This window comes from Lissotriton vulgaris, chromosome 3_1 (genome assembly GCF_964263255.1).
Source record: "Lissotriton vulgaris chromosome 3_1, aLisVul1.2, whole genome shotgun sequence".
Lineage (NCBI taxonomy): Eukaryota > Metazoa > Chordata > Amphibia > Caudata > Salamandridae > Lissotriton > Lissotriton vulgaris.
The window spans coordinates 721,117,789-721,133,736 of NC_141689.1; the positions used below are offsets into that span (position 1 = coordinate 721,117,789).

General features: G+C 45.2%; 1 protein-coding gene across 2 annotated transcripts in view; it reads right to left on the reverse strand.

The window, feature by feature from the left end:
- Positions 1-15,948, reverse strand: part of CCDC112 (coiled-coil domain containing 112) — a 233,707-nt gene that overhangs the window by 198,657 nt on the left and 19,102 nt on the right. For both annotated transcript variants that reach the window (XM_086961038.1, XM_086961037.1), the window contains exon 3: positions 8,269-8,390. In XM_086961038.1, coding sequence (XP_086817164.1) covers positions 8,269-8,390 — 122 coding nt within the window. The remainder of the gene's footprint in view (positions 1-8,268; positions 8,391-15,948) is intronic.

Consider the following 15,948-nt stretch of genomic DNA (forward strand, 5'->3'; position numbering starts at 1 on the left):
ATGTCGACTTGGGGTTGGAAAATTCTGATGATCATCGGAGTTGTTGTAGCGTTCCTGTTCACGTGTTGCCTTTGTGTGCAGTGTGGTCCTGCCTTATGTGGCCTCTGTGCTACGACGTGTATAAGACAGCCGCCTGTTACCAAAGGAACTCGGATGGATAGAATTATGTTGCAGCAACATCTGGATGGTTTGATGAATATCGAATATGATTCTGACTAGTGCTTGCCTACATGAGGGCAAAAGGAGCGTCTGAGGTTCCGTGACGATCGTAAGTGGCGTTTTCGACTCGTACGAATATGGTCGAGTCTGGTATCTATGAACCGCAAATGACGAGTTTAGTGGGTGTACGCAGTTTCGCTGTGCTAACCTAAACCGTTCGTTTGTTTCGTGGGTTTCTCTATCTGTACCCACGGGTTCCATCTTAGATGTGGCATCCATTTTGTCTCTTGCCCTCAAGTAGCCAGCGAACGGACGCTGTCCGCTTCGCGACCCTGGGATTCCCAAGACCTTTTGCGGAAGACACGTTTCCTTTGAAAGTGTCTTTATGATGAGGGGGATGATACTGTAAGGCAAATGGCCCCGCTCGAGGCTCATCTTGCCGTGCCGGTCTATTGTCTCAGACGTGCATCTCATTAGGCACGTCCCTTTGATGCCTGCAGCTCGTTTTTCCCGATACCACCCCTTTTACACCCTTTCCGATCTCCCCACTGTTTCTGCCTTCCTCTGCACCTGTCTCTGTTCCTTCTTCGATCTGTTTACTGCTGATTGGAATGTACTAATGGTGGGAAGATGGGTTTTTACAGTTGGGAACCACCAAATGTTTCCGTACTTATGTTTCGGGCCCTGAATACATGAAAGCAACCCCTTCTGGTGATTACGATGGGAACCAAGTTGTAAACCTTTGTTTATCATGTTAACCTATGAGAGAAATGTGTATAAAAGGAGCGACCTACAGTAGCAATTTGAATCAGGCTCCGTGAACCTACATTTGATGTACTTCTCGTGACTTCTGTGTTCCCTGCAGTAATAAACCTCGAATCTTTGACGCCGGAGGAAGTGTCCCGTGTCTCTGTCATTTGTACGCCGGAACAGGTTACCCACGAAGGTTTCAGGTGTTGTCCCCTGGCACCGCTGGGTCTTAGAATAACCCAGTCCTTCAGGTCTGCTAGCAATACACTCTTTGGAAAACCATAAATGTCCATATTCAAGGAATTCAGGAGCCATGCTGTCAAGTTCAGGGATGAGAGATTGGGATGTGGTATCTGTCCTCTGAAATTGAACAGGAGATTCTGTTGGAAGGGAAGCCTTTTGTGGGGCCTCTATGATAAATATAGAAGGTCTGTGAACCAACACTGGCGGGGTCACCTTGGGGCTATGAGTATCATCCTGGTGTGAGATTGGTATAACTTGAGAATCACTGTTGGAATGAGAGGAGTTGGTGGAAATGCATAGAGAAATATCCCTGACTAACTTACCAAAAAGGAATTCCCATGTGTCCTTGTCTGGGAGTATCTGGATGGGTAGTTGTAGCATTTTCTGTTGTTGACATCTGCCAAAAAGTCCATGTGAGGATATCCCCACTCCCGGAAGATTTCTTGCAAGACGTTGTTGTTAGGAACCAAGGGAGTAGCCAGAAGATTAATGTACCCCCCACTTTGAAATGAAAGCTCTGGTGGCAAAAAGTAAAAGCATGTGAGCTGACCCCTTCCTAGAAGAGCCCCCCTGCCTCTTCAACATACAACTATCCATTCATCCTTTCACCCTTCCATCCACCCACTGATATCCATAATTTCACCTTTACATTCTTATATCCATCCATTCTTTTCATGCATCAGTCAATCTTTCCATATTCCATGAATCCATCCACTCAGCCATCTACCGACTGATCCATCCACTCTGACATCTATTTACTCTGCCATCCATCCACCACTCTGCCATTCATCCATCTATCCATTCATCGGCTATCCATCATCATCCTTCCATTCACTCTGCCATCCATCCACAGTGCATCCTTCTACTCAGCCATTCATTTGCTCAACCTTTCACCCACTCATCCATCCATCCCTTTATTCTACCATCCTTTCACCTGTCCATCCATCTATCCATTGATTCACTGATCCATCCACCAGGCCATCCTGCCACCTGTCTATCCACATATTCATTCACTTATTATTTCATCCATTCATCCACACAATAAGCAGCCTACTCATTCCTAGCGTCTTCCCTTCATCCTTCCTTCTATTCAATATTCCGTCCTTCTTTCCCTTTTCTATTTACCATTTTTTGCTTTTTGTTGCTCCCGCATGCTCTTCTATTGATGCTGAATTCCTCCATTATGTTAATTATGAGATTTTGTCTGTTGAGGTGCAGACAGAAGAAGCTCATAAAGTGCCCCAACCCCGCTGTAGCTGCCAAAGCACGCCGCCCCTGTGGGAGAACTCAGTCGTGATTTTTTTGGGGATATTGTGACTGAGATTGTCTGCCTGCCAGTTTTGAGTAGAGTTATTGTGAGATTCCTGGCTAGTAGCCATTTCTGGATGATCTGGGCCTCTTGGGAGAGAGGACGAAAATGAGTTCCTCCCTGCTTGTTCAGGTAATGCACAACTGTCGCTTTGTCGGTTTGGACAAGGATGCAGTTGGTCATGAGTGCTGGAATGAAAGACTTCAGAGCCAGGTGAACCGCTCTGTTACAGCATGTTGATGTGATGCGTTTGTTCCGTCTGATCACACACCCTGATTATGAAGGGAACCCAAGTCAACTCCCCATTCCTAGAAGGAGACGTCTGTAATCCATGATTGACTGTGTGGTTCCTGGTGAAATGGTACCCCCACCATGAGGTTGTTCCGCTGAGACCCACCATGAGATTGTTCCACTAAGACAACCTTTGGAAAAATCGCTGTGCAGCTTGTGATAATGCGACTTTGTCTTCCCAGTGGTTGGAATGCTGGTACCTCTGATCCTCCCAACACTGCTATAGGAGCCTCATGTGCAACCTTGTGTATGGTACTATGAAGACGTAAGAAGAAATTGACCCCAGAAGGGGCGCTATCCGTCTTGCAGTAGGATGATGAGACTGCAGAAGAGTGCAATTGTTCAGAATTAAGGAGGTTAGTCTCTCCTCTGAAGTATACACTCTTGCAGATTGTGTATCCAGTGTGGCCCCTACGACTTGTTGTTTTTGGACTGGGTCAACTGTTGATTTTTGGAAGTTGATCTGAAGACCCAGGTTAGTGAGAGTCTCTACACAAATGCAAAAATGCTCCTTTCTTTAGGATGGAGGAGCGTATTATCAGCCAGTCCTCGAGGCAAGGATTCACAAAGACCTTCTGCCTCTTTAAAAGTTCTGCGACCACGGCCATGTACTTTGAGAATGTTTGTAGGGCTGATTTGAGGCCGAATGGGAATACTTTGTACTGCTAGTGCGAGATCCCACTTTGAAACTAAATAATTTTCTATGCTTTGTGGAGATCCGGATATGAAAATGAGCATCTTGAAGGTGGGCTGCACACGTCCAATCCCCTTGCTGTAACAGTGGGTAGATTTTGTGCAGAGCCAGCATTCTGAATTTTTCTCTGCATATGTACTTGTTTAGTACTCCAAGTTCCAGGCTGGGTCTGATCTCTTGCTTTGGTCCTTTCATTTTTACTAGAAAGTAACAGTAATAGATTCCCCAATTCCTTTTGATGACACAGGACCTCCTTTATTGCCTCTTTTTCCATGATGGTGTTGACTTTTGACTGCAAGTACTGGGATGTTTTTGCCGGAGAGACCACCGGAGGAGGGAACTTAAAGGGAAGAGAGTAGCCATGCTGCACAAGACCCATCTGTCTTTTGTAATGGATTGACACTCTTCTCAGTTATTGGCAATACCTCCACCCACCAGAGCGGGGAACAGTGAATGGGAGAAGTAACATTTCATTGCTTTGCAGCAGATTTTCCTGGTGCTGCAGGCTGCTGTTGTTGCTGTGCGTCTAGTTCTCCAGATGGCAAACAAGGTTGGAAATCGGATCTTGTTTGGTGCTGATGCTACTGCCAGTGAGGGGTTTGAAGCCTCTGCTGGAAGAACCTCCTATTGTAGGGCCTGTAACACTTACGGAACTCTTTCTTCTTCTTAAGGCATACATCCTTAAATGACCAGCTCAGTTTTCTTCCTGGACATCTCTTAACCCGCATCATAACTGAAAAGGGTCTTAGCAGAGAATGAAAGGTTCATTTTGGGGAGTTGAGCCACAGGCGTTAACCCTATGAGGTGTAGTCAGGAAGACATTCTTGCACATATACCATGTGGATATCCATGTGTTGCCAGATTTGATGCATCTACAGCTGTGCTGTTGATCTGATTGGAGACCAGGCCACCTACATTGAGAACCTCCAGGAAATCCTGCCCATCATCTTTGGGCAGCTTTTTGGTGTACCTTGACAGTGAAACTATCATTTCCTTCAAGTAGAGCAGAGAAACTAGCCACCTTCATGAAGGATTTAAATGTTCCGCACATCATCTTCCCCAGTGCATTCATCGGCTTGCTTTCTTTGTCCAGTGGGATTGAGGATGAAGAAGATACTGCAGATTTGGACTTTTGTGCAGCTACCACAATGACCGAATCCGGAGGAGGGTCATTCCTGAAAAATAGGGGGTCTTGATCAAGAGCTTTATCCTTTTTCAGGATCCGCGACAGTGTGGATCTCAAGGCTGCTGCATTGCTGGTTCTAGAAGACCAGGCACAAGAGGAAAGAACGGTATTGGCGCTGTCCTGTGATGTTGGGCTTCATAAATCACAGAGGATGTTGTAGTTTGCACTGGGATGTCCAAGTTCAGTCTGAATGTCAGTAGGTAATCCACCAGTGATAATCATGCTGGCGGAGTGTCCGAGAGAGTAGAAGGATAGTCTCTCACTGATAACCTAGAAAATGTAAACCAAGATGGTGGTTGGAGTCTGGAGGAAGCCGTGCAAGATCTAGAGCAATAAAGCACAGGACTTCTAGACCTTGGATGTGGTGGTGGTGAACTCCTAGGTGGTGTGGCACTCGTAGCCGTAGGAGGAATCAAGACAGCACTTGGTGAAAACCGAATCAGATTTTACAGGCACTGGTCCTTTCTTTAAGCTTTCCAGCCACATTGGCGAGATGGTAGCCATGGACTGTGATCTGCACCTAAAAGGAGTTCAAAGTCTTGATAGCGCCTAGTCCTCTGCAACAATTTGGACTTATGCAGATGTTATTTTAGGTCCTTTTTGCAACATTTTTGAGTGTCGACGTTGACAGCGTTTTTTCTTTCAACGTCGCCTGGGGTGTTTCTTTAGGCCTCAACGTTGACTGAGGTTTCGACGTTGATGACTGTTTTTTGAGAGGCACAGATTGCCTAGACAGTGTATAGTGTCTCGATGTCATATGGGTTTCCGACATCGATGGCTAGATTCTCGTTGCAGACGTTGACCTGGACGGCGAAGGATATCTTGGAGCCGAGGAGTATCTCGACATTGGCAGGCGAAGCCTTCTTGTGTTCTGACGTTGAGCGATGAGCCGACCCCACCTTCGATGGTGTCCTTGACAGTGAACAAACAGCTAATCTTCTCAATGTCCTACATCTCAACTTCGACCAGGACGAGCATTTTTGTCATTTTTCTAGAGAGCTTCCTCTCTGTCGTTGTTTTTGCACAAGAGGAGGGCTCTTTAGAAGAAGATAGATATTCTCCAAGGCCTCTGATGGACCATCCTCTCTCCTGGAGTCCATGGAGTCCTATCTTCTCTTTGTCCTTCAAGGTATGCCTTGATAGCTTCTGGCAGTGAGGGCAGGAGTCAGGATGGTGGAACTCCAGTGGGCATACAATGCAGACTGCATGAAGGTCAGTCTGGGTCTTCTTCCCGCAGGAAGAGCACTTCACGAAGAGTGAAGGCATTTGTGACATAATACAAAATGCTTTCTGTCAGAACTAAGGCAGTCAGTATAAATAGCAGATATTGGCAACTATCAAGTGTAAATGGTCAGAAACTGTTCTGAAAAGATTTTTCTGTCTATGTTAGTCAAAAAAGAAAACTTAGTGCTCCAGGATCCTAACTGGAGGGGCCAGAAAAACTAACTGTCACATGTAGGGTATGATGGGAAACAGGAGGTACTGTGAGGTTCTTAAAGGCACAGTGCCAGTTTTATGCTTACACTTACGCCCTAAGTTGGCAGGGTATGCTCAGACGTGAGTCCCTTGCTCACTTGGCCACTGGATTCAAGATAGCCTGGCTGATGAGGATTATGAATCCGAAACCGGTCCCAGGATGCTTGTTTCCGGTCCAGGGAAGACATGGTTTGGCAGTTCGGGCTGGACTGTTCCCATGAGGCACAGGGTCAGACTGATTTGCATATGGCCATGTCTGAACTGGGGTGGCTGAGTGAGCTAAAAAATGGTGATGGATTAAACCTAGATCAGTTGGCTGGGGGGTGAGTGTTTGATTTGCTCAAACGCTCCGTCCATCATCCCCTTTTGTTTAGCTTTGTTCGCCCTAAGCTGGCAGGGTATGCTCAGACGTGAGTCCCTTGCTCATTTGGCCACTGGATTCAAGATAGCCTGGCTGATGAGGATTATGAATCCGAAACCGGTCCCAGGATGCTTGTTTCCGTTCCAGGGAAGACATGGCTTGGCAGTTCGGGCTGGACTGTTCCCATGAGGCACAGGGTCAGACTGATTTGCATATGGCCATGTCTGAACTGGGGTGGCTGAGTGAGCTAAAAAATGGTGATGGATTAAACCCAGATCAGTTGACTGGGGGTGAGTGTTTGATTTGCTCAAACGCTCCGTCCATCATCCCCTTTTGTTACACTCTAAATGCAGCCTATTGGTTAACAATTCCTCATATTCCCTTTCCTAATAAATAAGGGAAGTTGGAAGGTATCCAATGGGTAGTTTTTCTTTGATAACATGAATTGCATTGATTTCTATGGTATATATATATATATATCTCCTGGGACTTAGGGGTATGGCCCCTCATCAGCCAGACTAGCTTGAATCCAATGGCATAGTGAGCACAAGACCAATGCCTGGGCATACCCTTCTCACTTGGGGTGAAAGTAACACAAAAAGATGATGGATGGAATTTTCTAATATATATATATATATATATATATATATATATATATATATATATATATATATATATATATATATATATATATATATATATATCAACACAAAAAGCTGATTAGACATTGGTCTTGTGCTCACTATATATATATATATTAAAGCAACACAAAAAGATGATTAGACATTGGTCTTGTTCTCACTATGCCATTGGATTCAAGCTAGTCTGGCTGATGAGGGGCCATACCCCTAAACCAGACCCAGGATACTTCTTTACGGTCCAGAGAGGACCTGGCCTGGCAGTTCAGGCTGGACTGGTCCCAGGGAGGAGCAGGGCCAAGGCTGATTTGCATGTGCCTGAATCCAAACTGGAACGGCAAGGTGAGCAAAAAAATGATTGATTTAGGCTCAGATCTCTGTACTGGGGGTGAATATTTTACAATGTTCAGCAATCCATCCATTATCTTTTTGTGTTGCTTTATTTTCTAAGAGTCACAAGTTTTGAGGCTTCATTACAGAATATGTTGAGATCCTACTCTTGCACAAATGAGAATTTGCTCCCAAATCGTGTTTCTGAGTAGTGCCGTAATTATTACACATAAGGTTTTTCCCGACTGGAATTCTGGAACAATTTGTGGGAGGGAACAATACCATAGAAATCCTTCTCACCTCCAAATGGGGGAACAAATGGTACTGTAGTGTTATCCCCCATTGTGAGCTATGAAACTCAGTAAGGTGCAGTTATATAGCAGCCGGTAAACGGCACCTCGTAGTTTTGGTAATTCCAGGTGTCGTACTACTGCACTGGTTTACAGCAGGGTGCAGTAAATCTTAACCAAAAAAGAGGTTTGGAATCCTGATGTGTCAGAGCAGTATGGTGTGGCAGGATAAAGTCATTAAGGGAATCTTACAGTTGAGTGGGCTGCCTATGGAGGAAACTGAGGAGCACTATTAATGTGGCTTAAAGATGCTGTGACCAAGCCATCAACCATTAATGTTCCACTCTCAGGCCTGGAGAAAGAGCGCATACCTAAGTGTTGTGTGACACTGTAATCAGATTAAACATTAAGTTATACTCAGCTCATCCATACGTTGATATCAAAGTGTGCCCCATGAAAATGACAACAGTTACACATGCCCCAACAATAATCACGGGGATTGATTAGCAAGCATCATTAAGAGAAAAGAAAAAAATCATACTTTCTGCTTTCCTGCTGTTGAATAATTTATGCTCCAGCTCTTCCAGTGTGCTATACTCAGTCCTGAAATCACTTTTCTTGCTGTACAGATGGCCATTTTTGTCTTTTTCAAGGTTGGAAATTCTGAGAAGAAAAATATGGTATGATTATTTGAACATAATAGTGACATCTAACCTAGAAAACAGAAGTTCTTGAAGGCAGTTGCACACAATTGACAACTACCATATGAGCATTCTCACAAAGTCAAGGTAGATGAAACGTCAAAGATCCCCACACACAAAATGTTTCCTTATAAATATTCCCACTATGTGAACTATTCTAACAGTAAGGACACATCAGTGCCATCACCTAGACAGATTCAAATACTGCTGCAAACTACTTCAATCGTGCTTTAAAACCATCACTTGACATCTTGGAATTCAGCATTCCACACTCGGTGCTTCGGAACAGTGTAAAAGATGTAAACATGTTAACACAAATGCTAACCAATGGAGAAATTGATCCGAAAGATGGAACAGTATAGGTAGACGCAGAATTCTGACAAAGTAAGAACTCTTACTGCACATATTGTAACAGCCCTTCCCTTGGAATACGATGTCCTATGGCACAACAGGCAGGAAGAGAAAAGAGGGGGAGGGATGTAACAATGTTTTATAACAAACCGTTAACAGTAGATAGGCTCGTTGCAGAGAACCTTGATGGTGCGGAAATTTTAGGGGCAAAATTTAGCTCCAATTCCTTATGCATGGCGCTACTGGCAGTGTACCGCACCCCCCTCCCCCCACCTCGGTCGACTCCTTGGTTTAACGAGCTACTCACGGAATTAGTCAGTGACCTAGGCTCACAGTACCAATGACTCCTCCTAGTGTTGGACTTCAACTACCACTGGGACCAGTCGCCCAAAGAGTCACACGCCAGCCAGTTAGAGGAAGCTATGTTATGTTATGTTATTTAGAATTTGTAAAGCGCACACACGCCCAAGAGCTTCTTGGCGCTGAAGAGAGATAAAAAAAACATAACAAAAGAGATACCAGCAAGAGTCACTATTTCAAATAGGCCTGTGTAAAAAGGAAGGTCTTAAATGCCTTTCTAAAGGCAAGGAGGTCCTTACTCTGTCTAAGAGTCAAAGGTAGAGAATTCCACAAGGAAGCTGCTAGAAAGTGAAAACAGCTACCTCCCTGTCGCTTTTTCTTGAACCGGGGTACCTCAAGTAGATCTTTGTGGGCTGATCTAAGACTACGTGAGGGGGTGTATCTCCCTATCAATTGCCTGATGTACAGGGGGCCCTTACCTTGCAAAGCCTTGAAAATAATGCATCCGGCTTTGAATGCGGCTCTCTGAGCCACAGGTAGCCAGTGCAAATTCTCTAGCCCTAATTTAATCAATTCCCATTTAGGTACCTTACAGATCAGTCTAGCAGCTTGATTCTGCAGGTATTGCAGTCTTCTAAGTTGACCTACAGGTAAGCCCAGGTAGAGACTGTTTGAGAAGTCAATGTGGGAAAGGACTAGGGCGGTGACTACCTGAATCAGGGCAGAGTGAGTAAGGAGGTGTGCAATTTTTTTTATTTTCCTTAATTGAAAAAATCCAGAAGAAACTATTGTTCCAATCTGGGATTTTAAGGCAAGGTCCTCGCTGATGGTCACTCCCAAACTCTTTACTGTTTGAGATTTTTTAGGGGGGAGACCCATATCAGAAGGCCAGAAGTGTGGACTCCAGCTTATCTCACTCTTCCCGGGCAAGATCAATTCAGTTTTCCCTGGGTTTAATTTGAGGTGATTTAAAGACATCCAGCTCTGAATTAAGGTCATAGTTGCCTGAAAATTCTCTACAGCATTAGGTGAGTTTAGTACAAAAACTAACTGCAAGTCCTCTGCATAGTTATATACAGTGACTTTGTGCTCTCTTAGGGAAAACAAAAGGGGCCGCATATATAAATTAAATAGTAAAGGGGACAAGGAAGAGCCTTGAGGGACCCTGCAAAAAGAATTGATTTTAGGAGCTGTAAAAGACCCTAGCCGAACAGACTGGGTGCGTTCAGATATGAAAGATTTCAGCCAGGCCAAGGCAGAATCTCTGAAGCCGGCCTGTTCGACAAGCTATGACCACAATGGGGTTATAACAGCTTGTAGACTCCCCCACCCACGACAAGGGACACACCCTAGATCTCATCTGGACCACCCAGCCACCGACGTCAGACCTTGCGGCTGGTCGGACCACTATCTGATCAGGTGCCTGGTCCCTCTAGCCAGACACCCCGTACAGCCACCCCCGGAATGGAGAGTTGTGCGAAGGTGGAATAAAATTGTGGCAGGCAGCCTAGTGGATACTCTGTGCAGCAACCCCCCCTAAGAGGTACCTGACGGGAAACCGTGATAAGGAGAGTGAGACGCTCACTAGCAGGCTGAGAGAGGCTGTTGATAAGGTTACACCAGCTCAGAGGGAAAGAGCTAGGAACAAGGGCAAAGGGGCCCCCTGGTTCATTCAGAACCTGATGGGAAAGAAATAAACCCTACACCAACACGAGAGGCAATGGCGCAAATCATACGACCCGGAGGCACTTGTAGAATACAAAGCCATGTTAGTCACATACAAAAAAGCCATCACGGCTAGGAAGGCCGAATATTACGAGGCCAGGATTAGGGACGCCGATAATAAGCAGAAAGAAACCTTCAGAATACTAAAGGAACTTAGTCAAAAACAGGAGCAGAAATCCATTGCCAGCCTGGAAGACTGCACTAAGTTCCAGTCTTTCTTCCTACACAAGATCAGGGATATTTTAACTGGCATAAGCAACACAACTACCAGCCAGAACTCTCTGGCGGGGGAACCAGCGCCATGTGCCCACGGCGAGTCTCTCTCCACCTTTCCGAGGTTAGACCGAGACTCTTTGTCCCACTTGACAAATTGTATCAAGTCAGAATCGCCAGCAGACCCCTGTCCACCAAAGGTGTTCAGAATGGTCCTTCCTGGGATGGAGAGAGAGGTCCTTGACCTGATCAATCAATCATTGGATATGGGTAGGGTTCCCACTAACTTCAAGGAGGCCAGGGTCACCCACCTGCAGAAAAAGCCTGGGGCAGATGCAGCCAGTCTTAAAACCTATAGGCCCATATCCCAGCTTCCCTACTTGGTGAAAGTAGTGGAACAGCATGTCCTTAAAACCCTATCACTTTTCATTGAGGAACAACAGCTACTCCAGTTGCGGCAGACAGGCTTTAGGGTCCACCCCAGCAGAGAGCTGGTGATGCTGTCGGTGCTGGATGAGCTCAGGCTCACGCCAGACAGAGGGAAGCTGTGCGCCCTAGTCCTGCTAGACCTTCCAGCGGCGTTTGATAGGGTCGATCATGACAAACTACTGTCCCGGATCTCCAAGATGGGTATCTGTGGGCTGGCACTTCAATGGATTGCTTCCTTCCTGACAGATATGACACAAAGGATACAACTATCAGACCGTGTGTCCAGCATCGGGGCACTGACCTGCGGAGTTCCCAAAGGTTCAGCGCTGTCGCCCCTTCTCTTTTACATCTATCTTCGGCCACTTGTGTCCGCTCTGGTCCGTATGGACTGCCAGGTGTTCAACTAGGCAGATGACACACAATTAATCCTACAGATTGACAACTCCTCTAATGCCCACGCATGCGTGCAAAATATACTTAGGTATACAGTCAACTGGATGACAGCCAACTCGCTTAAAGTCAATCCACACAAAACAGAGGTCTTAGCCATTACCACCGGGAGTAACCCCTGGACTGACCTTTTTTGGCCACAAGAGCTGGGTACCACACCAACACCAGTCCCTGTCGTAAAGAGCCTTGGCATCAAAATAGATGCCAAGCTCACCATGTCGAACCAATTGTCCACTGTGGTTGGGACCTGTGTGGGCTTACTGAGAACACTGCGGAAACTGGCACCCCTCTTCTCATTTGCCACGCTGCAGATGGTGGTGTCGGTAATGATTGTGTCTCGTCTGGACTACGCCAATGCCCTGTATATTGGACTTCCTGAGAAGCTGCTAAGTAAACTACAAGTAGCCATGAAAGACGCATCTAGGCTGATCTTCAGGCTCTTAAGACGTGCACATGCAACACCTTTACTGCAGCCAATGCACTGACTCCCCATTAAACAGCAAGCCAGGTTCAAGGGCCTCAGCATCGCCCACAAAGGCCTGCATGGTCAGGCCCCAGTATACATTAAGGAGCGCCTAGGGAGCTATGTGCCAGGACGTACCCTCTGGTCGTCCGAGGCAGGCCTACTGGCCTGTCCGTGGTTCAATACAACTTCTAAAGGCGGCAGAGCCTTCTCTGTACTGAACCCTCAACTTTGGAATAAGCTACCAGAGAGCCTACGTAAGGAATCCGCCCTTCTCCCATTCAGGAAAAGACTCAAGACTCTTCTATTAACAGAGGCTTTGGTTCAACATAGGCTCGGATCTGGAGTATGTACAACCAACCGTTGGCGGGGTTTAGCTACTCTCTCAAGGCACTAAGAAACCGGTCGGTGATTATGCGCTTTAAAAATCCCAGTTAACATTAACATGTAAACACTCTGTAAGATAACAGCACAATAAGAAAAAGAAGAAACACACTGGCATGCTTGGCCAGTAATTACGAGCATCAACAAAAGAAAGCAACAATATTTTAATCAAGCCATGACAATAAGGGCTCGATTATGAGTGCCTCGTTATTTTGCGATACCTGTGCAAACACATTTGCAAAGGGATTGCAATTAAAACAGGTGTAGAGTGTACCGAACCCGGTAATTAACAGGTGCAAAGACCCTTACCATGACTGCTGCTTCAGAGCATCAAATAAACTGTCTCACACTGCAGTCTGCAATGCATTGGCCATACATTGATGCATCATGTTCATAGCCAGAAGTATTACAATTTCCAGAATTCATGACAAACACATATACATTGTGCACTACTACATTAGTTTGGTGGGTGCAGGACATCTGTCAAAAAGAGGTGGTTGTCTGTCTGCCCTATTGAGAGTATGCAGGACCTTTATGCAATCTAAATATGGAGAATGGGACATCCGTCGCTTGTTGGCAGATTTTTACTTCCATCAAACTCTAAATGAGGCCATAAGCCAGCACACAGCGCTCACCGCAAAAAGAAAAGCAGTCTCAAGGCTCAAATGGTATAAAGCAAGAACTCTTTCAAGAAGATCTAGGAGGACAGCTTGACCAACTATTGTCTCCATTCTATATACTGAGTCTAGACAGTAATGTGAAGCAAAAGTGTGGATAGACTTCCAGATTGCAGCCTTACAAATGATTCACACAGGGACATGTTGAAGCCCATACACAACAACGATTGAAAAGAGGGTCTAAGGGCAAGTTTAACGACTAACCAGGTACACGCCCCGAACTAAATATCAAAACACCAAATTGTACCTAGGAGTCAAGGGAGTAAGTTATTCACCATGGACCACAAGACAAATACCATACAGATAACACCCGTGGGAACACACCATGCAAACTTTTATGTAATGCTGGCCGAGTTAGGGCTCAAGGACGTATGGAAAAAATTCCCATCAGAAGCCACACTGTACTGCCCTCTTTTGCATCATTTGGGTTCTCCTCGCCCAGGAGACAGAACAAAACGGCGGGTCAGATGTTACCATGACCGAAAAAGAAATGTGAGAGGGAAGTAATGCATGATTTTCAAGTGTTGAGGTGGCGACTGGAAAAAGCAGTGTGAAGTGAAAGAGGTGAAATGGTGAGGGGTTATAAAATTAGGTGAACTGGGTAGAGGTAAACAGTTTATTAGTATCTCCCAGTCCCTAAGGCTAAAAGACAAGTGCAAATGCAGGTTTGAAATAATATCCGCACTCAGTAGTGGTCAACATGTTTCTGCATATAAAGAAAAGAGTTTCCATGCATTCTTCGGGACCTGTTGTTTCAAAAACTACTGCTTTTCGTGAAAAATAATTAAAAGATATCACCTGAAAATTCCAGGTTGTGTGCTCAACCACGTACTGTTATCGCACCGTACCAAGGACATTGGATCCACAGGAAAAACAAGAAGAAACAAAACAAAAGAACATGAATGTGTCATATTCCTGCGGTTTTTTGAATACTTTATCAAGTTAAACCTTAATTTAATGGCGTCAGATTCGCACATGCTAGGAAATAAGTTCCATTCGAAACACTCATCCATAAGTGATGGTTGAGGCTCTTCACCCCACCTGGCTGCGGCTCAGGTATGTGGAGCACCGCTCTAGAGTTGAGAAATTGAATTAAAAGAAGGAGGCAATCAAGGCTCCGTTGAAAATATCCATGAGATAGTACATGGATCTCTTGTGAACATTCACTGCTTATACCGATTCTATAGAATCAGATTGAGATAATTAATCTTTAACTCAGTTTCAAAAGAATAAATCTCAAACGATTGATAAATGAGGCAATTTTCTACATATTACAAAGCTCTGTATATAATGTTGCATATGTAAAATACCACTAGAATTTTGGCAAAGCCTTAAGAATCCCGTCTATGGTGTTCTGAGTGCTGGCTATGCAATCGAACGTACTCGCGCTACGCTATTTGAGGAGGTGAACTCCCAGCCATGTTAAATGATACAGAGAAAATTCATATCCCTGTGCGTTTTGGCGCGTTGAACACAAGAGTATCGTGCGCGTGGCTTACCTATCCGTCGGTGTCTCCCGACAGTCATCCGAGCTGTCTGGGGGCGCACCGGTGGTTGAGCTCACGCCGTGATTATGCAGCTGTTTCGGAAGGTTGAGTCATGTGATCGACAGTAGTCACGTGATTGCTATGCATGTCGGGATTTGTAGTTCGGGACGCGTAATATCGTAGTTTTACAAAAAACAAACGCTGGAGCCCAGTATATGTTTTTAAACTGTCATTACGCCTATTATACTGGCTGTTTCAGGCTTTTTATCGCATTTTATGTGTATTATAATTGCACAGTCTCGCATGCCGGAAATTTAAAGAAACGGCGTTTTTTTGGAAATTGCTCAGTGTGTGCATGTAAAAAGGTGTCACTATGAGTGTCAAAGACAGAAAGCACATTTATTAGATGTCAGGGTCTATATATTGAACAATGGATGTGATGGTAGTTTTAAAGGGATATCCACGGTATAGGCTCATTGAGTCCCGCCTTATCACTGTTCAGTCTGTAGACCCATTTCTGTTCAATTTTGAACAGAAAACGACCAGCGTCGGGGCAAAATTCAGGGATCTGTGGTTGTTCTAAAACAGTCCAGTAGAAATCATTGGGGCCGTGTCCTACCTCCAGGAAATGTGCAGTAAGGCGGGTGGCTTGTTTGCGGCACCGCACTGTGCTCTTATGCTCTTGTATTCTCGTCCTTACTTTCCTCGTCGTCATGCCAACGTATCGAAGTTGGCAAGGACACGTTATCAAATAAATGAGGTTACTGCTGTAGCAGTTGGTGAACCTAGTTTGTGTCCACTGTCTGTTTGTCCCTATGTCTATACTGGTTGATTTGCAAGTTTGGGGACAAACTGAACAAGCCCCACAGGGATGATGGCCTTGGACAGGCGGCAAATCCCACAGTGTGCCCACCTGTCTGGGTTCTTTGTTCCGTGGACGTGTATGGACTAACTGGTCCTTGAGATTTTGTCCTCTTTTAAAGGCAAAAAGAGGCAAAGGGATATCATCCCCCCCAGTTTTCAAGATCGACCAATGTTTTT